Source organism: Acinonyx jubatus, chromosome X (assembly GCF_027475565.1).
Source record: "Acinonyx jubatus isolate Ajub_Pintada_27869175 chromosome X, VMU_Ajub_asm_v1.0, whole genome shotgun sequence".
Classification (NCBI taxonomy): Eukaryota; Metazoa; Chordata; class Mammalia; order Carnivora; family Felidae; genus Acinonyx; species Acinonyx jubatus.
This window is the reverse complement of record NC_069389.1, coordinates 107305561-107325972: the sequence shown is the minus strand read 5'-3', so window position 1 is coordinate 107325972 and position 20412 is coordinate 107305561. Positions and strand designations below refer to the sequence as shown.

The window sequence follows — 20412 nt, the reverse complement described above, 5'->3', positions numbered from 1 at the left end:
AGTTGGAACACTCTGCATGGAGGCTGTGTTGTAACACCCTCTCATCTCCCACACCAGTTTCTCCTAAGCTTTGCAATTCCCATCTGTGAACCTTCTTCATACGAATAAATACCGAGTGCCATTGACAGGTGTCAGTAGCGCAAGTCCTGTGTAGAGGGTCCTCTCAAATGTGTACTTCACTATAGAGGAAAAGCGTTTTTCATCTTAGGAAATCTTTGAATAGGCTCTGCTCAGAGCCCCACTACCACACTCTTCAGCCTCCTTTTGCACAGATGGGCTCTTTGCCTTAAAAGCATATCACCTTTTTTGACTCTAGTAATAGCTTCGTTCTGCTCTTTAAAAAGAAATTGGGGAAGAAATTGAAGTGCATTTCAGAATTTGTTTCTACTATCATATCTGTGAAAGTATCATATAATTATATTGCATTTCTTTTTCAGATTGGCAAGTTATGTGCCCATTCTCAACAGCGCCAATATAGATCTGCTTATTATCCTGAAGATCTGTTTATTGACAAGAAGGTATTAAAAGTTGCTCATGTAGAACATGAAGAAACCTTATCCAGCCGAAGAAGGTGAGAGGGATTTTTTTCCTCTATTTCAGCATACAATTAGCAATTGTGCTTTAAGGTCAAAAACCTTTGGAGTGAAGCTTCTTAAATACACATTATTTAGTTCTTCTGAGTAGAGCATTTGATTAATTAAATTCTACCATTTGTCGATGTTAAAGAGAAAAGATACTGTATTATATGTAAGCCATATTTAAATGTAAAGTTACCATATGTAAATATCCAGTACAGCAACACAGGTGGAATGGGCCTCTCTATTCAAGGTATTTATTGACTAAACAAAACATTTTCTGCTTATGATCTGGTCTCACAACTTTATGGCTTCATTTATGACTTTCCTGGTATTAACAGTGAGTCCTGGTCAAGTTGACCAGAGAGAAACTGACAAGACACACTCATGTGTATACACATACTGTGCATTCTATATACATTCTTTTAAGTATATAAAATTAAGGATTCACGGGGCACCTGGGTGGCTCAGTCAGTTGAGTGTCCAACTCTTGATTTCAGCTCAGGTCACGATCTCATGGTCATTGGGATCAAGCCCCCCATCAGGCTCCACACTGTCAGTGCTTGAAATTCTCTCTCTCTCTCTCTCTCTCTCTCTCTCTCTCTCTCTGCCCCTCCCTCCTCTGCTCTCTCTCACGTTCTCTCTCTCTCAAAAATAAATAAATAAACCGTAAAAAAAATACAGGGATGCCTGGGCGGCTCAGTTGGTTAAGCTTCTGACTTTGGCTTAGGTCATGATCTTGTGGTTGGTGAGGTTGAGCCTCGCATCGGGCTCTGTGCTGACCGGATGGAGCCTGTTTCAGATCCTCTATTCCCCTCTCTCTCAGCCACTCCCCAGCTCCCTCTCTCTTTCTCTCTCAAAAATAAATAAGCATTCCAGTTTGGAATGTGACAAGAGAGAGTCCCCCCACCAGGAGCATTTCAGAAATCCCATTTTCTTCTCTTTTGTTGACTTCCAACCTAATACATTTCTAGTTTCCCTGTAGCAGCAGTTTGAAATGGTGATTCAGGGACCCAGGAAGTCCCAGAGATGCTTCCAGGGAGTCTGTGAGGTTCTCCTTTTGCTAATTCCATATCCATGTGAAGCGGGGTTTTGTTCATATACTTCAGCCAAAACAGTGCACTGCCACAGACTGAATGTGGGAGCCACTGGGAGAATTTAGCTGTCTCCTGTTAAGCCAGGCTAAAGATATTTTGTAAAAATGCAAAAATGATATCACTTTCTCACCATTTTTTTTCATAAGTGCTATTTACGTTAACATATAATGGCTCATTGTTGGTTTATAATAAATAAATAAAATCTTCCTGAGTTTTAATTTCTAGGCAATAAATATCAAATATATATTATACAAACAAATAGCTATATAGAGCAACAAACATTTATTGACCTCACAGTTTCTGTCAGGAATTTGGGAACAGCTTTGCTGGGTGGTTCTCAGTCTCTAAAGAAATCTCGGTCAGTTTCTGGGGCTGCAGTCATATGAAGTGTTGACTAGGCTGGAGGATCTCCTGCCAGGGAGGCTCACTTACACATTTTAGCCAAGCTAGTGCTGGTTTTTGAAAGGAGGCCTCATTTCCTCACCACATGGACCTCGCGAGTGTCCCCATGACACGGCTGCTGGCTTCCCCAGAATACGCAATCCGTGGAAGAGAGCAAGCAGAAAGCTGTGATGTCTTTTCTGACCTAGTCTGCGAAGTGACATGCCGTCTATTCTGACATCAATTTGTTAGAAGTGAGTTACCAATTCTAGTGCACTCTCAAGGGGAGGGAAATTAAATTCCACCTCTTGAAGGAAGGAGTATCAAAGAATTTGCGGACATATTTAAAAACCACCACAGGGGTCCTGGCCCCAAAATATTTGACAGCCATTTCCCTATACCATAGGGTTTCTTTGGGAGGTTTTTGTCTTTCTGGGAAGACAACATTTGGTCATTTCTCCAGACCTTCTGTAACCCTGACTTGACTTTGTCCGTTGTTCTCCGTTGCTTTCACTCTCTGCCCAAACCACCTGAGAAATTAACCTCAGTCTTTGATCTTTAACTAGGGGAAGCCCCTTGCATGTTGGACTGAAGTGAAAAAAATTATATCCTATTGTATATATATTTAAATGCTTCTTTTTTTTTAACGTTTATTTATTTTTGAGACAGAGAGAGACAGAGCATGAATGGGGGAGGGTCAGAGAGAGAGGGAGACACAGAATCGGAAGCAGGCTCCAGGCTCTGAGCCATCAGCCCAGAGCCCGACGCAGGGCTCGAACTCACAGACCGCGAGATCGTGACCTGAGCTGAAGTCGGACACTTAACCGACTGAGCCACCCAGGCACCCCTAAATGCTTCTTTATTTTGAGAGAGAGAGAGAGCACAAGCGGGAGAGGGGCAGAGAGAGAGGGAGACAGAGCGAATCCCAAGCAGGCTCCACACTGTCAGCGCAGAGCCCAATGTGAGGCTCAAACTCACGAACTGTGAGATCATGACCTGAGCCGAAATCAAGAGTCAGACGCTTAACCGATTGAGCCACTCAGGTGCCCTAAAAATAAAATCTTTTAAAAAAGAAATTAAATAAGTGGAACTTTTAAATTATAAATTATATCTATATATTATAAATGTAATATAATGTAATATGTTTATATTTGTATAATAGTATATGACAACATGTACTTTATATATATTGCTTCATTTGACTGAGCAGAAACTTAGGAAATGCCTATTATGTGTCAGAATGTGTGCTGGGCATCGAAAATCAAGACACAATCTCAACTCTCCAAAGCAGTCTAATGTGGAAACAGACTTAAATGCAAATAATTCCAAACGAGTTTTATAAACGCAAAAGAATCTTCGGAGTCTATCCCTAGATGCAACCTATAGGAGCAAAGAGCCTCTGCCCAGGGAGTCAGGAGCCGGCCTTCACGGAGAGGGTGGTGTATGAATTTGTAACAGAATCACACGCAGAACTTGTTCAAACTAAATACACCGACCTGGCCCCATTTTGAGACTATCCTGTCAACCTAGACACGTTTATGAGTAAGTGGGAGGTCTTACTTTGTCAAGGCCCCTCTGCCACGGCCTCTGTCTTGGGCTCTGTGGGACCCATTCCCTATTGCCTTACCAGAGAGGGCTCTACGGTACTGATTCCTCCAGGGAAAAATGAAAGTGATGAATGGGCTCTTGGCCAGGCACCCAGATTGGGCACTTTGTTTAGATTGTTGCTAACCCCAAAGGAAAGAAAAGATGGTAAAAATACTACAAAGCCTGTAGGCTTGAGTCAGTGGTGGTCAGGCAGGACTCCTTTGGGTGCTGGGAACATGAACCTGCCCTATGATGCTTCTCCGAGTTGGAGCCGTTCTTCTTGAATTCCCTGGCAGAATAAGAAAGCAAAACAAGAGAATGTCTGATTTCATTTATCTCCCTCCAGTAGGCACTGTAGACCCTCTCAGGGAGAGGGGAGAGTTGGGGATTAGACGATCTCTTGCTCAATGCCCTGGCCCCTGCGATCTGATGTTATTAGGAGGGTTTGTTTTGGAAGAGTGTTAGTACCTCTGTAAATTTCTCAGTATGTTCTGCACAGCATTTCACACTGTCCAAAAAAATATATGTGCCTCTAGCACCCCTGACACCCATTGTAGCATTCAGTCCGTGGAGGTTGCGAGCAAGCTTTCTGAATCTGATTATGAGTTGAAAAGCCCTTTGCCTTATTAAAATAACAACACACAAAGAGATGCAGGATTCCTTTGGTAGCATTCAGAAGTCATCTGTTTGTTTTGTCTGCCCCCAACTGGGTAGTTTGCAACACACAACTAATCTTAGAAATGGCACAGTTCAATTTAAAGGCGACGTGATACTCAACTGGTGGCCTGCGGATGGGATTCAGTGTTCCGTTAAGGTGGAAATATTGAAAATATCTGTCATCACATTTAAAACAGGATAGGACAAGAGGCACAAGTAGCAATCAGCAAAGAAGAAATGTGATTTCCGTAGTCCTTTCCAGCTCTAGGTCTTCAACGCTTCTCATACGTCAGCCTTTGCCCACTTGAATGTCTCTTTCGTTACTTCCCATATGATGTTTGCTTTGTCATTCGCGTGGCCCGATAAAGTTTGGTCGAATGCGTGAGCCACATCTGCCCTTTTTCCAAGCCCCAAATCTCTAGTGAAACAGTCCATCCTGCCCCTGTATACCAAGCTGCTGGCCCAACTGCCACCGTGTGAGAAAGTCACACGGTCCCTCCACCCTTGTGAAATTACATCTGTGTCTCCCACCCTTCCCCTTCCTGCACGGCCCCTCCTCCTCTCCCCCTCTGACTTGGTCTAAAGGGGCAATGGATTAGGTGACACTAGTAAATGACCTAGAAAGAAAAGAACAAAAGCTGATCTCAGCTCCCTGGTCCAAAATCAATGCTTACTCCCACTCTCTCTCCGACCGCTGCTCTGGTTTGGCTAGGCAGTTTTGTAAGCTCAGTGGTGCCTTCCACCCTCTGAACAAAACAACAAAGTATGTCCTGAGTGAATCAACGAGTTTCGGCTCTGGTACAAGTCATTCTGCCCTAAATAGGGCCCTGCTTCTTTCAGCATTTGTCAACACCATCTATAGGCTAAGCATTGTGTACGGATTAGACTCTGATGAATAGGAGGAGCTTCTAGCCTAGTTAGGGGGAGACACACAAATCATTTCCATACACTGTGGGCTAATGTCATAGCAGAGCTGTGTCCAAAAGTATGGCAGCACCGCAGCTGGGGGAATTAGCGGCTCTCCTGTAAAAGTCGAGAAAGGCTTCTTGGAGAAGGTAACTTTTGAGCCGGGCCTTGGCGGAAGCTTAGAAATTCAGCAGATGGGGGAGGGAAAAGAGGGCCTTCCAGGCAAAGGGAACAGCCTGAGAAAAAAGTACGGGCTAATCTTTGGAATGGTAGAAAGTTACAGTTGGGGTTCAGACTGTGAAAGGTTCTCTGCCGCAGAATTAAACACGATCCTGCATCACTCCAATTATAATTATTTTAGTTTATGTGCTTTTCTGGGTTTTCAGCTGCTTTTCAAAAAAGAAAATAATGAGCTGCTATTACTTTATATTAAGAAAACAAGAACCTTAATGATAAAGGAGGAAAGTTCAGGATCTGCAGTCAGGGATGAAAGGCTGTTTTTACTTGTAGTGGTTTCCAATTAGTGCTGCTTTGATGCCCGCCCAAGCAAATCACTACAAGAAAGCCAAGGGAATCCCCTCCCCCAGACTGCAGAAGGGGACGCTCGTCTTGAGGACAGTGGGAGCCCTCCAGGGAAGATCACGTGCACCCGGCCCGCAATATTTCAAAATGGCTCGTGCATGCAAAGGGGCCCTGCCCTTTCGTTCCACATTTAACACCCTGAATGGAAAGCTCTATGAAGAGACTCTTTTTTTTTTTTTTTTTTTTTTTTTGCCCCCTAGCAGGCTGCTGTGAGCAAGTGTTGGGTTTGACCTAAGTGAGCCCTAGGCTTTACTCTTTCCATGTCAAGTGGTATGTTTGGCCTGCACGTATTAGAATAAAGTAGAATTGGAATTGAAGAACATTTCCTTTTCCCATCCTGGGCAACTAATTGTCCATATATATATATATATATTTTTTTTTTTGTTTTGTTTTGTTTTTTTTTAGAGACAATTCAGTTGAGCTGACTGCCTTCGTTCATGGGTGGAGGTTCTTTTGTTATCTGTCATGGGCTCCTGGCACAAAGAAAAATCTGGACTGAGTCATACGTGGCTAATTAATATGTCACCTAATTTCGTTCCAGGTAGCTTTCTTTTAAAGAGAGAAATGGAGATCTTTACCTTGCCTCCTTTTAAAATTATAAGCAGAGGGATGAAGCCTTTTTAAAAGAAAAGATAAAAGTAAAACACCCTTAATTCCCATGCCAGATCGAGTTTAGGAATGAGTGACAAAGAGGAGGGGAAATGAGAGAGGCCCAGTAAACTCAGCAGGAGGTAAACTGCCCCTGTCACAGTCTGCTGCTTTCAGGGCTGTGGTGTCAGAGGACATTATCACCTGTTGTGGCTCTCTTTTGAAAAGCTCATTAACTCTCCAACAGTTTAGAAAGTCTTTCTTCTGCAAAATAGTATGTGTGGATTTATTTTTAAAAATCCCAGTTTCTTTTGGAGCCCAAAGGTTTATTTCCCCACCGTGTGTAGAAGAAGGTTTTACACGAAGGAATGGCCCGTCCTGAGGTACCGCCACACTATACTGGGGGACTCAAAGGTATTGGCCAGTTGGCTAGATGGGCTGGAGCCCTGCTCTCTGCTCTCCCAAAGGGGGATACTGCCTCACCCCAGAAGCCCTGGGAATTACTTGAGAGCCTGCAATTGTTCCATTAGTCTCGGATTGTTGTTTTTTTTTTTTTTTTAATGTTTATGTATTTTTGAGACAGAGAGGAAGAGAGAGAGAGAGAAAGAGACAGAGCACGCGTGGGGGATGGGCAGAGAAAGAGGGAGGCACAGAATCCCAAACGGGCTCCAGGCTCTGAGCTGCCAGCACAGAGTCCATCACGGGGCTTGAACCCACAAACTGTGAAATCATGACCTGAGCTGAAGTCGGACGCTTAACCGACTGAGCCACCCAGGTGCCCCTCTCAGATTGTTTTCTAATCAAATGTACCGTGGATTCTAATGTGAATAGTACACACCAAGAACCAAAAAGAATTCTGCGAACAAGTCTATCAAGAGTAGGTTTTACGGTGGGGTGCGTGAGTGGTGCAGTCAGTTAAGCATCCAACTCTTGATCTCAGCTCAGGTCATGATCTCACAGTTCATGAGTTCGAGCCCCATGTCATACTCTGCACTGGCAGCATGGAGCCTGCTTGGGATTCTGTCTTTCTCTCTCTCTCAGCCCCTGCCCTGCTCATGCTCTCTCCTTCTCTCTCAAAATAAATAATCTTAATTTTTTTTTTAAAAAGAGAACAGTTTTAGGAAAAAAAAAGCATGAAACTTTACTGGAAAGACAAGTCTAGAAGGAAATACATCCAAATATTAGTAGTGATTATCTGTGGCTGGTGAGACTACGAATAGGATTTTTTTTTCCTTTTATCTTTCTGTATTTTCTAAATTCTCCATAGTGAGCATATATGTCTTTTACAATGAGAAAGAAAACCAATAGACCTTATTTTTTTAATGTTTATTTATTTTCAGAGAGAGAGTCGGGGAGGGGCAAAGAGAGAGGACAGAGAGAATCCCAAGCAGGCTCCGCACTGTCAGCGCAGAGCCCAACACGGGGCTTGAACTCATGAACGGTGAGATCATGACCTGAGCTGAAACCAAGAGTTAGATGCAGGGGCGCCTGGGTGGCTCAGTCAGTTAAGCATCTCACTTCGACTCAGGTCATGATCTCACGGTTCATGGGTTTGAGCCCTGCTTGGGCTCTGTGCTTACAGCTCAGAACCTGGAGCCTGCTTCGGATTCTGTGTCTCCTCCTTCTCCCTCTCATTCTCTCTCTCTCTCTCTCTCTCTCTCTCTGCCCCTCCCCCACTCTCTCTCTCTCTCTCTCTCTCTCAAGAATAAATAAAAATTAAAAAAAAAAAGAGTTAAATGCTTAACCGACTGAGCCACCCAGGTTCCCCACCAACAGGCCTTATTTTTAAAAATGAAGGAAGAAATAGATTTTAACCATTGTTTACAGCTCCTGCAAATTTCTTTTCTCCCTCCTCACTCATGCTCTTAGTTCATGCCCATGCACATCTGGCTCCTTCCATTGCCCCAATGGGCATTGCTCCTCCTAGGAGACAAGCCTCTCTTCCTCTGAGATGTAGCTCACCTCTTCTCAACCCTTTTTGGGGGGTTATGTCTCAATAAAGCTGGGATAACATACAGTTCATCCATTTAAAGTATATAATTCAGGGGCGCCTGGGTGGCTCAGTCGGTTGAGCGTCCGACTTCAGCTCAGGTCACGATCTCGCGGTCCGTGAGTTCGAGCCCCGCGTCAGGCTCTGGGCTGATGGCTCAGAGCCTGGAGCCTGCTTCCGATTCTGTGTCTCCCTCTCTCTCTGCCCCTCCCCCGTTCATGCTCTCTGTCTCAAAAATAAATAAATGTTAAAAAAATTATAAAAAAAATTAAAAAAGAAAATAAAGTATATAATTCAACTGTTTTTAGTATAGTCACAGAGTTGTACAAGCCTCACCACAATCCACAATCAACTTTAAAACATTTTCATCACCTCAAAAAGAAGTCCCATGCCCTTTAGCTATCATTCTTCAACCCTCCTCATCTCCCCACACCAACCCTAAGAAGCAACCACTAATCTACCTTCTGTCTCTATAGATTTGCCTATGCTAGACATTTCATGTAAATGGAATCCTATAATACATGGTCTTCCATGATTGGCTTATTGCGCTTATTAGCATAATGTTTTCAAGGTTCCCCCATGTTGCAGCATATATGAATACTTTATTCCTCTTGAAAGCCAAATAATATTCCATTGTATGGACTGTGTATTTGTTTATCCATTCATCGGTTGATGGACCTCTGTCTTGTTCTGCCTTTTGGCTGTCGCTAATAGTACTGCTGTAAGCATGCATATACATGTACTTCTTTGAGCACTCATTTGTAGTTCTTTGGGGTATACGCCTAGGAGCGGAATTGCTGGGTCATATGGTAACTCCTGTACTTGACTTTGTGAGGAGCCACCAAACTGTTTTCCACAGCAGCGGCACCATTTTGCATTCCCACCCACGATATGAGGGTTCCAATTTCTCCACATCTTCACCAGCACTTGTGCTCCCTTTTATTTTATTTTATTTTATTTTATTTTATTGTCCTTTTTAATGTAGTCATCCTAGTGGGTGTGAAGTGATATCTCACTGTGGCTTTGATTTGCATTGCCTGAGGCTTGATTGATGTTTAACTTGACTTCATCTTACCAGGCAAAGACCATTCAAACTGCTATCCCAGATTAGTCCAGGGGTTTACCCAGCCCAATAGCCAGTTGGTCGTTGAAGAAGAATCCCAGGAAAAATATCTGGGGAGAGAACATGGTTGTGCTTATTAATAACCACCTCAAAAGATGAAGAATTTATTCATCTTGTGCATATAAAATAAAATAGTTATCTGGAAGGCGAAAAATATCTTAGTTACCTTGCATACTTTCTGGAATATAATATGTATTTCATTAAATATTTATATTCTATAGGCTTATAGTAATGGTAATATTGGCAGCAATTAATGTTATGGGGGGATTACTTTGTGCCAGGTCCTATGCTACACCCTTTACATGCATTGTCCCAAGCAGTCATCATAGCAGCCCGTCATTAGCTTCATTTTACAATTAAGGAAACTAAGCCCCAGAGGAATTTAGAATCTGCTTAACGTCTCACTGCTAAGTAAGTAAGGGAGTAGCTGGCATTCGACACTCATGTGGGCCAGACTCCAAAATCAGTGCTCTTACCTGCCACTCCTAACAGGTTTTACAGGATAGCTCTGCGAATACAACCAGCATTATAGCACGGTCACTAAATGAAACTGTGCTCTAAATTCAAAATAACTAAGTCACAAGCAAGTTTTTAAAACACAATCTCTTCCTAGGTCCATCCTGCATGTCCTGTGGCAGTAACGAGTACTCTATGACATGGGATGGCCTTTTATGTCCCCAAGTTACCTTGCTCAAGTTTCAAAGAGATTCCCCTGAGTTCTAGAATTTGATGACCCAGACTGTGTTCACATTATTCACATTCTTTGCGGTTTTCGTAGACATTTATCTCGACCCCACCGAGTAATATCCTTCCATACGAAAGTGGGAGGTCTTATGTTTATGGCCGCCCCTTATCCTCTTGACATTTAGGCAGACCCTCTGTGAATCTTCTCCAACTTGCCAGTGACCTTTATGATCATCCAGGGAAACTGTAAGGTTTCAGGGGCGGGGACAAGCTCAGAGCCTTTTTTTTTTTTTAAACTTCTAGGGAAGTTAAATTGGAAGGCTTTGCCATGAATTCAATTTTTCTTCCCATGTGCTATCTCAGAGAGTTTGGAGGTAGGAGACTAATGACCATATTCCATTTCCTCATGGAGTGGGGGGAATTACTCAGCCTCAGCCTTTAGTCTTTCAGTTTCCACTCTTAGGAACTGTATTATTACCTTGTAAAACAGAGCATCTCTCCTATTAGCGTTAATTGAACCCATCTTTTTCCTGTTAGAAACTATAATGTTGACTTTTATTTTCAGAGCCCTGTATTGAGCCTCTTCACTTTGGAAGGTGACGGAACTCAGTGCCCAGAAGTAGGCTGCGAGGGGGTTTGAGCTTAGCAGGAGGCAACTGTTGGGGTATCAGAAGTTTTATATATCCCAGTACCCTTTCTCGCACTGTTCTTTCCATCACCCTGGCTTTACCGTGCCCCTAGCCTTTGTGAAGATGTGCTGAGTATGATAAGCATGCTCTCTCTTCCAAATCATCAGTTGAAATGAATCGTTTTATAGTAGCAAAGTGGAAAAATGCAAGAAAATAATTTCCACCAGTCTTCCTCTTTTGGCGAGATCAGAGAACAAGCCCCAGAAGGCATTTCTGGGCTCAGGACTCCCACCAGTGTCCAAATGAGATTCAGGCCTCTGGCTCCTCCAGAGGCCTATATATCAGGCCAGTCCATTCTTAGCCTGGAGACAGTATTGAATAATTACTCCACTGCCAGCAAATTCCCTGGCCAGAGCCTCCAAAAACTTAGTAGAGACTTAAGATAGCCTTGATTACGAAGAATGCTTTAACTTCCTTTCTACCAACAACACTGCTTTAGAAAAATAAGGAGTATTTTATTTTTGTTTGTTTACCATCGGACATCTATTGTATAGATATTTTAATATTTCTTTATAAACATATCCACTTCTCTCCAGTCTGTAGCGCCTTATTTTGTGTGTCCCTGTACATCTGAAACAAAATAATAGGCCAGAAATTTTGCTGGGTAATATGAGTATGTGTATTGATACATATTTGCATATATAATGTGCTCACTCTCTCCTCCTCCTCCCTGTCTCTCTCTGTCTCTGTCTCTCTCTCTCTCTCTCTCTCTCTCACACACACACACACACACACACACACACACACACACACACACAATTTGTCTTATATGTAAAATAAAAGCCAAAGCAAATAAATAAAACATACTAGGATTCACTCCCTCCTATCTCCCCCCCACACCCATGGGCACCACAATATACACACAAAGAACAAAGAAACCTTCCTCCTCTAGCAGATGTGAGTTTCTCTGACTATATTGTCAGGAGAATTTCATAGCGCCTACAGTGCTCTGAGCACCCTGCAATTGTGATCTGCAACTGTTAGCCCGAGCCTGCATGGAAAGGGGCCATCTCTAGGGTAATAGCATTGTAAATTACAATCAAGGCACTCAATTACACCCAGAAACCGAAAGATATGTAGTGCTCCAGTGTGCTTTGTAATCAGCACCTTTGAGAATGTAGGTAACAGCATTCTGAACAAACAATGGAAGCTGAACGTGCTAGAAAATGAACGTTGGAATTAAATCATCCTTCTGATAGGAGAGGCACCTTATATGGCAAACAACTTTTTTTTTCCCCTAATATCATTTTATTGATTTTTTTTTTAAACTAAATTGTGGCCTTGTAGCCTAGAATGTCTTTTAAAATCATTTATGGCTCTAATCAGCCTGGCAGAGCCTTTCTGTCATGCTGATAAGGAAATTAAACTTTTCTCATACTGGGTTTACTTGCCTCTTATGCACAGATGTTTTCTTTTTCTTTCAGGGAACTAATTCAGAAGTTGAAATCTTTCATCAGCTTCTATAGCGCTTTGCCTGGCTACGTCTGCAGCCACAGTCCTGTGGCTGAAAACGACACTCTTTGCTGGAATGGACAAGAACTCGTGGAGAGGTACTCTTTTTTGAATGTTAAATATAGCAGAACTTGGGAAAGAATCATTATATGTTCATCTCAAGGTTAGTTATGTCCTCTCTGCCTTCATTAATTACAGAAGAAAAATTCTAGGAAAAACATCCACGTGAGCATCTGTGACATGCCAGATGTTGTCTGTAACCTAGAGCCCTTACAGAATTTACAAACTTGGAAGCATGTAGAGAACTGTGCATTCAGGGACATTTTACAAGGTGTGCAGCATAAAACAACTTTGGCTTATTGCATCGCCTCATTATGTGGACCCTTATTTAAGGGGTTTGAGGAAATCACATACATACCAATAGCTATCATTTAGTGAGAGTTAACGGCATATGAAGCGCCATGCTAAGTGCTTGTCTATATTAACTCTTTTTATCCTTACACCAGTCCTCTGGAATAAATGCCATTATTTCCCCCATTTTATAGATGAAGACGGAGGAAAGAATAGGGAGGGAAAGAGGAGTGCCATTTCATCAAGCAGTTTTGCTGAAATGGTTGATCACCGAGTGTTAATAGAATCTGTGCTAACATCTGTCATCTATGAAGAATTTGCTCATCGCTGGAAAGGAAAGAATATTTATTCAGCAAATATTTACTGAGCACCTTCTAAGCGCCAGTCATGTTGAAGTGAACAAGCCAGGCAAAATTTCCTGTCCCGGCGAAGCTTTCGTTCTAGTGGGCTCGTGGCATTCCTAACCTCCCTTACACATTCGCATGTGTAAGGAACGGTTTGGGATTAAGGGACGAAATTAGGAGGGGGAGAATGCTTAGGAAACCATGTGGAGCTGACGAACATGCTTCCAAACCTGTCCCAAGTGGCAGCATCTTGTAAGGGGGAATACAGAAGATACTTGAACTCGGGTTCTGAATCTTTTACTAAAGAGTTGCTTAATCTAGGGCAAGTGACTTAATCTCTCTGAACCTTGGTTTCCCGGTCTAAAAAGTAAGGTGGTTGGATTAGAGCCCTTCTGCTCTGGCAGTCTGTGGGGTTTTTTTCTCATTCATTCATTCATACATTTATGTTTTGAGATCCTGTGGGTTAGGCACCAAGTTAGTGCTAGGGATATGAGGGTGAAGACAGGCAAGTTACTTGCTTTGAGGAGCTTATAGTCTAGTGGGGACCAACATCAGGACAGGTCATGATGCTAAATGGCTTATGAATTAGCCATGTAATGTAACGGACAGAGGAAGGCTTTGGAGCCAGATGAACTTGGGTTTGTATCTCTGTCCCGCTACTCACCGCGTGGGGCCTTGGGTGAGTCACTTAACCTAGACAGTCCCAAGGTCCTCCTCCATAAGGCAAGGGCATCTCGCAGGGCTGTTCTAACTATTAGGTGAGGTCATGAATGTAAAGTCCCTAGCCGGCTGGCACATACCAGAAGCCCAATCCAGGTTTCTTCTGTTCCTTCTCCCTTTCTCCCTTCCCCCTCCACCTCTCCTCTTCCCAAGCACATGCCTGAAAACCCGCTTATTTCTCAACTAAGCCGTGTTACTGACCTGGGACAGTGAGAATGAGGTGCTAATGAGACTGAAGTTGCATGCCACCCTGGATGAGTCATTGAACTTGCAGGGAGATCGACTTGCCTCCAGCAAATGTGAATCAGGCTGCAGGGACTAATGGCCCCACGCATCCGCTCCGCTCTGGAGAAATCGTGCATATTTATCATCCTAAAAGCTCATCAGGTTCTAAGTAGAATCATGAAAATGTACTTAACTGCTATGACATATTTTTTTAAGGTGTCAGAGAAAAGCCATTGGTATTTGGCTTTATAAAAAGCAGATGCTTTAAAACAGGTATAAACAATATAATCTTTAAAAAAAAGAAAATGCCCGCAGGTCAAATATGTGGTTCTTACATAAGCTTCATGAGAAACCATCCCAGTGACTTACCCACTGGTATGCTAATAGGGTAAAAATGAACAATTCCTGAATACTAATTTGTTTTAAGCAGCATATCTTCTAACTACGGTCTGGTTTTTTTTTTATTTTTAAAATATTTATTTAAAAATTTTTTTTTAATGTTTATTCATTTTGAGAGACAGAGTGCAAGTGGGGGTGGGGCAGAGAGAGAGGGAGACCCAGAATCTGAAGCAGGCTCCAGGCCCTGAGCTGTCAGCACAGAGCCTGACGTGGGGCTCGAACTCACAAACCGTGAGATCATGACCTGAGCCGAAGTTGGAGGCTTAACCAACTGAGCCACCCGGGCGCCCCAATATTTATTTATTTTTGAGAGAGAAAGAGAGAGAGAGAGAGAGAGAGAGAGAGAGAGCAAGAGCCGGAGAGGGGCAGAGAGAGAAGGAGACACAGAATCCGAAGCAGGCTCCAGGCTCTGCTCTGACAGCACAGAGCCCAGTGCAGGGCTTGATCTCACAAATGGTGAGATCGGGACCTAAACCAAAATCAAGTCAGATGCTTAACTGACTAAGCCACCCAGGCACCCCTAACCATGGTCTGTTCTTAAAGAAGAAATTTTAGTTGACAGTACATTTATTTGTTAATGTATTCATTTATTTACTCATTTAACAAATATTTGACCACCTACTATATATCAGGTGCTAATACTGGTTTCTCTATTGTTGTGTTTGTTTAAGGCCAAATGTTGTAATCCTGATGGATGTATCTCCTGTTGCTCTTTAAGAAAAACAAAATCAGATGATCCAGTTTTAGTTAATTCAAAAGAATTTCTTCCCAGGCCTGTGTTTTTTGAATTAGTGGCATTTTTTTCCCAAAGTTTCTTTTATTTATTTTGAGGGAGAGAGACAGAGCAAGCACGCATAAGCAGGTTAGGGGCAGAGAGAGAGGGAGAGAGGGAATCCCAAACAGGCTCCACGCTTAGCACAGAGCCCAACGTGGGGCTCAGGGCCATGACCGTGAGCTCATGACCTGAGTTGAAATCCAGAGTCAGATGCAGATGCTCGACCAATGAAGCCACCCAGGTGCCCTGGTGGGATTTAAAAAAAGTGTTTTTAAGTTCATTTATTCATTTTGAGAGAGAGTGCATCAGCAGGGGAGGGGCGGAAAGAGAATCAGAAGCAGGCTCCGCACAGTGTCAGCATGGAGCCTCGTGGTGGGCTCGATCTTACGAACTGCAAGATCATGACCTGCGCTGAGATCAAGAGTCTGCCGCTTAACTGCTTGAAACCACCCAGGTACCCCTGCGGTGAGATTTTTTTTATTTTTAAAAAAAAATTTTTTTTCCAACGTTTATTTATTTTTGGGACAGAGAGAGACAGAGCATGAACGGGGGAGGGGCAGAGAGAGAGGGAGACACAGAATCGGAAACAGGCTCCAGGCTCTGAGCCATCAGCCCAGAGCCCGACGCGGGGCTCGAACTCCCGGACCGCGAGATCGTGACCTGGCTGAAGTCGGACGCTTAACCGACTGCGCCACCCAGGCGCCCCGAGATTTTTTTTAAATTGAATTTTGCTCATATAAACTACTTCATGCACAGTATACTTTCATGAAGGATGTTTCCCGAAAATCAAGAAAGTCCTCTTCTCTCAAATGATGGAATCCAAAGCCTGCTAAATTTGAATGAGCCTAAAAATTAGTGAAATGAACTTTTGCACCATTAAAAGAACTGTTAACTGAAGTATTTTTTATTTAATTTGCTAGCTTTAAATATCTCATGGTATCAAACAAAATAATAACATAAAACAAATAGTATCGAGAAAAGCTATTATTCCAAACCCCTTCTGAAAAGTCTGTTGTTTCAAAACAAATTTTATTGTTGATAGGTGGTATCTAGGGAGGGAGGGCAAGAAGGAAGGAAGGAAGGAAGGAAGGAAGGAAGGAAGGAAGGAAGGAAGGTAGGTCAAGAGGGAGGGAGGGAGGGAGGGAGAAAGGAAGTAAGGAAATCAAACGTATCTGCAGATAGAAGGGTAATATAATCCAGGAAGTAACTCTTGGTTAGTAACCTCAGGTTATAATTAACCTATACTTAAATTACTGACCTAATGCGATGATTGGACTAGGGAATAGTGTCAAACTAGATTTAAAAAAAAAAAAATTACTCAAGGGTATACATTTAGTAGTACAGAGTTCTGTAGCCTGAGGACATGTGTGCCCTCCATTTGTACCATTTATAAAGATTAACTTCACACCACACATCTCATCGATAGTAAAATGTCTTTCCAGAGCTTTTCTTTGAATTTCTCATTTCGTTTAGTCTTAAGTAACAGTTGCCACTTCATATGGCCAAATCAGTTGTAACCTTGTTATAGTTACAGGTTGGGTTTATATTCCTTTCAAAGTATTTTACTCTCAGTCAAGAAAATGTATGAAAATCAAGGATCCTGAAGGGAAATGAGACTTGTCAGTGGAGACACCTGATTAAAAGGAACATATTGATACTAAAGAAAATATGGATCAATATCCATGTCAGCTGGGTTGTCAGAGCTATTTATACCCTCCTTCTACACATGTACATATAGACCACTCAACTTTTAAAGAGTTCAAACCACTGTTTCTCTAAATATGGTCGTATTTCACATCCTTTCAATTGTTGGCTCTTATGAAACTAATCAATTAAAAACATGAACGAAGAGAATGTTTCCACAGATCTAGTCTGACGGAGTACCACATAAAGCTGCTATTTGTCCTCGTAACCTCCCCACCACAACCCACCCCGCACCCCATCTTGGCTTGAGATAAACATTGGATTCTGGGATTTAGCAGAGAAATCTTGGAATTAGTGAACTTGTCTCATGTGAGGGTACGCGCTTTCGACCTGAGCTACCATGTATCGTATAGGCAGAGCTTTCGTACAATTGCCTGTGTCAAACTACGGAGAATTTCAGTTAGAGAATCCCTGGGACCAAGAGAAGCATAAAGGATCCCATGGGACTGCGTTAACCCTGGGCTTAACAGGTAAACGTAGGCTTTGCCTGCATTGGTGCTGAAAATACCTGTATGAAGAGTAAGCAGTGTAGTAAATACATCCTCACACACCCTTTGAGAACTGTGAGGCTAAATACCTGGATCACGGACTAAAATTTTCATTCTTCTTCCGGATGGTTTGATACCCTCTGGAAGGTAAGCCCCACTGTACTGTTTAATCAAGTTTGTCTTTAAATTAGTGTAACAGGAGATGCTTAAACTTACACGTGTTCAAAAACTGCTAGTTTGAAAAAAATGCAATGTTGTCTGTACATTTAGCATCTGATCATTCAGGTTCATGCTACAAAGACTGAGCACTTCTCATACACTGGGCCCTGTGGGGCATAGTGATAAGTAGAATCCAGTGCCTGCTCCTGCTGAGGAGTTTACAGCTTAACGAGAAGCAGTCCAGGGAGAGTTCCCCTCAGCGGTGTCAAAACAGAGGCTCTACCCCTCCTTATTGATTGCGTGTGTGTAATTGAGGTGAAATTCACATAACATAAAATTAACCTGTGTAAGGTATACAATTCAGTGGCATTTCGTACATCCATGATGTTGTATAATCACCACCTCTGTCTAGTTTTAAGACCTTTGCATCGCTCCAAAGAGAGAGCTTGTCCTCATTAGCAGTCATTCTCCAGTCCCCGCTTCCCCCAGCCCATGGCAACCAACCAACAGTCCGCTCTCTGTCTCTATGGATTTACCTATTCTGGATGTTCCATATAAATCGACTCATTTACTTAGCATAATGTTTTTAGGGTTCATCCACAATGAAGCATGTATCAGTACTTAATTCCTTTTTATGGCCAAATAATATTGCACTGTCTGGATATGGCACATTTTGTTTATCCACCGTCATCGGTGTTCCACCCATTTTCACGTGAACCCTGAGCTCTATCAGGCTTCTCTCACCACCTCTGGATTCTGCATGGCTCACCCTTAACCTTGACGACAGGGCAGCCAAACCTTCAGGTCTCCCAGCGCCATCATCTTGGACCACCGCCTAAATGCTAGCCTCTCCTTCACCTCTCCTCTTTACACCCCTTTGCAGTCATTCTCCCGAGTGTTTTTCTCTCAGCCGTATGTGTGTGGTCAAGTAGCTTCTCCTACCATCAGCAAACCTCCCATAGGGTTTTATGCATCCCTAGCGATTTTGAGGCTTATCAGTTCTGTATATGTAAGGACTTGTACTTTGTGGCATGACACCTTAGCCCCCTTTGTGATTCAGTCCTGGCTGGTCTTGCTCCTTGTCATGTTGCTGGACTGGTTGGGCCTGGATCCAGGTCAGCTCCTGAATATTGCTGTTATCTTCTTGGCAGTTCCACATAGCCACTTCTGCGCATAACAAATCAGTATCTATTTTGTGTTTGCTCAGGATGACTCTGGGACTCTCTCAGTGGAATACGTGAGGCACCTGGCATTAGAGAATATACTCCCTGAGATGTGCAGGGGCAGATTTCACTGAGGGTGCCTCCTCTCCCTCCTCTGTGATCTTACCTCGCATTTCACCTGAGAAATTACACACACACACACACACACACACACACACACACACACACACACCCACCCCATGTGTGTAATGCACGCTTATTTCCACTGATCAGACAAGTCTTCCCATGTTCATAATGCCTCTTCAGAATTACTCTGCTTAATTGGAAAGGCCAAAGCAGGAATATACAAAGCAATTGTTTTAATTTTCAAGGATTTTTGTTCCTATCGCAAAACCTATTGCAGACAAGTAGGGTAAGGAGACTATTTTTCTCTCTCTTCTACTGGGTTGGATGGATAGACTGTGGCATATCAATCAGTGGGAGTGAGCATGAGATCATCGCTTGACACCCAATTCCTGACATATGGAATATAGTTTTAAAAATGAGAGCAAAAAATATCTTCTTTTGGTCCCTATAATCTAGGAAGGGTGAGGGAGAATAGTTGATTGTTTTCATAAGCTACTTAATTTTTAAGTTTATTTTATTTTTTGAGAGAGAGAGCATGTGTGAGCAGGGGAGGGGCTGGGAGAGAGGGACAGAGAAAATCCCAAGCAGGCCCCACACTGTCCGTGTAGAGTCCGACACCGGGCTCAGTCCCATAAACCACAACATGATGACCTGAGCCGAAATCAAGAGTCAGACACCCGATTGACTGGGCCAACCAGACATTCCCATAATGCAGTTATTTTATTTTAGTTTAGTTTAGTTTAGTTTTATTATTTTATTTTATTTTATTTTATTTTTATTATTTTATTTATTTTATTTTATTTTATTTTATTTTATTTTATTTTATTTTATTTTATTCTTTTCTTTAAATTCAACTTAGTTACCATACACACTGTAATCTTGGCTACAGGAGTAGAACCCAGTGATCCTTACATATGACACCCAGTGCTCATCCCAACAACTGCCCTCCTTAATGCCGTGACCCATTTAACCATCCCCCGCCACCCACCTCCCCTACAGAAACCCTCAGTTCTCTATATTTAAGAGTCTCTTATGGTCTGCCTCCCTCCCTGTTTTTATCTTATTTTTCCTTCCCTTCCCCTATGGTTATCTGTTGTGTTTCTCAAATTCCACGTATGAGTGAAATATGATATGTGTCTTTCTCTGACTTATTTTGCTTGGCATAATGCACTCTAGTTCCATCCACGTTGCAAATGGGAAGATTTCATTCTTTTTCATTGCCTAGTAGTAGTCCATTATATATAAGTATATATACACACGCAATACACACACACACACACACACACACACACACACACACTCTCTGTGGCCTATGGGTCTTATCTTCACTTCTTTCCTTTACCATCAAACTGAAGATGGTGAAGTTCTATCTAGATACAGATACAGATATAGATATAGATATAGATCTCTATATATACCACATTTTTATCCGTTTGTGAATGGACATTTGGGCTGTTTTCATAGTTTGGCTATTGTTGATAACGCAGCTATAAACACTGGGGTGCAGGGCACCTGGGTGGCTCAGTCGGTTGAGCGTCCGACTTCGGCTCAGGTCATGACCTCAAGGCTCGTGAGTTCGAGCCCCACATCGGGCTCTGTGCTGACAGCTCAGAGCCTGGAGCCTGCTTCATATTCTGGGTCTCCCTC

At 42.7% G+C, this 20412-nt stretch overlaps 1 protein-coding gene across 2 annotated transcripts in view; it reads left to right on the top strand.

The window, feature by feature from the left end:
* GPC3 (glypican 3) overlaps nucleotides 1-20412 on the top strand; it is a 419619-nt gene that overhangs the window by 278340 nt on the left and 120867 nt on the right. For both annotated transcript variants that reach the window (XM_027054341.2, XM_027054340.2), the window contains exons 4-5: nucleotides 438-571; nucleotides 12284-12409. In XM_027054341.2, the coding sequence (XP_026910142.1) occupies nucleotides 438-571; nucleotides 12284-12409 (260 nt within the window). The remainder of the gene's footprint in view (nucleotides 1-437; nucleotides 572-12283; nucleotides 12410-20412) is intronic.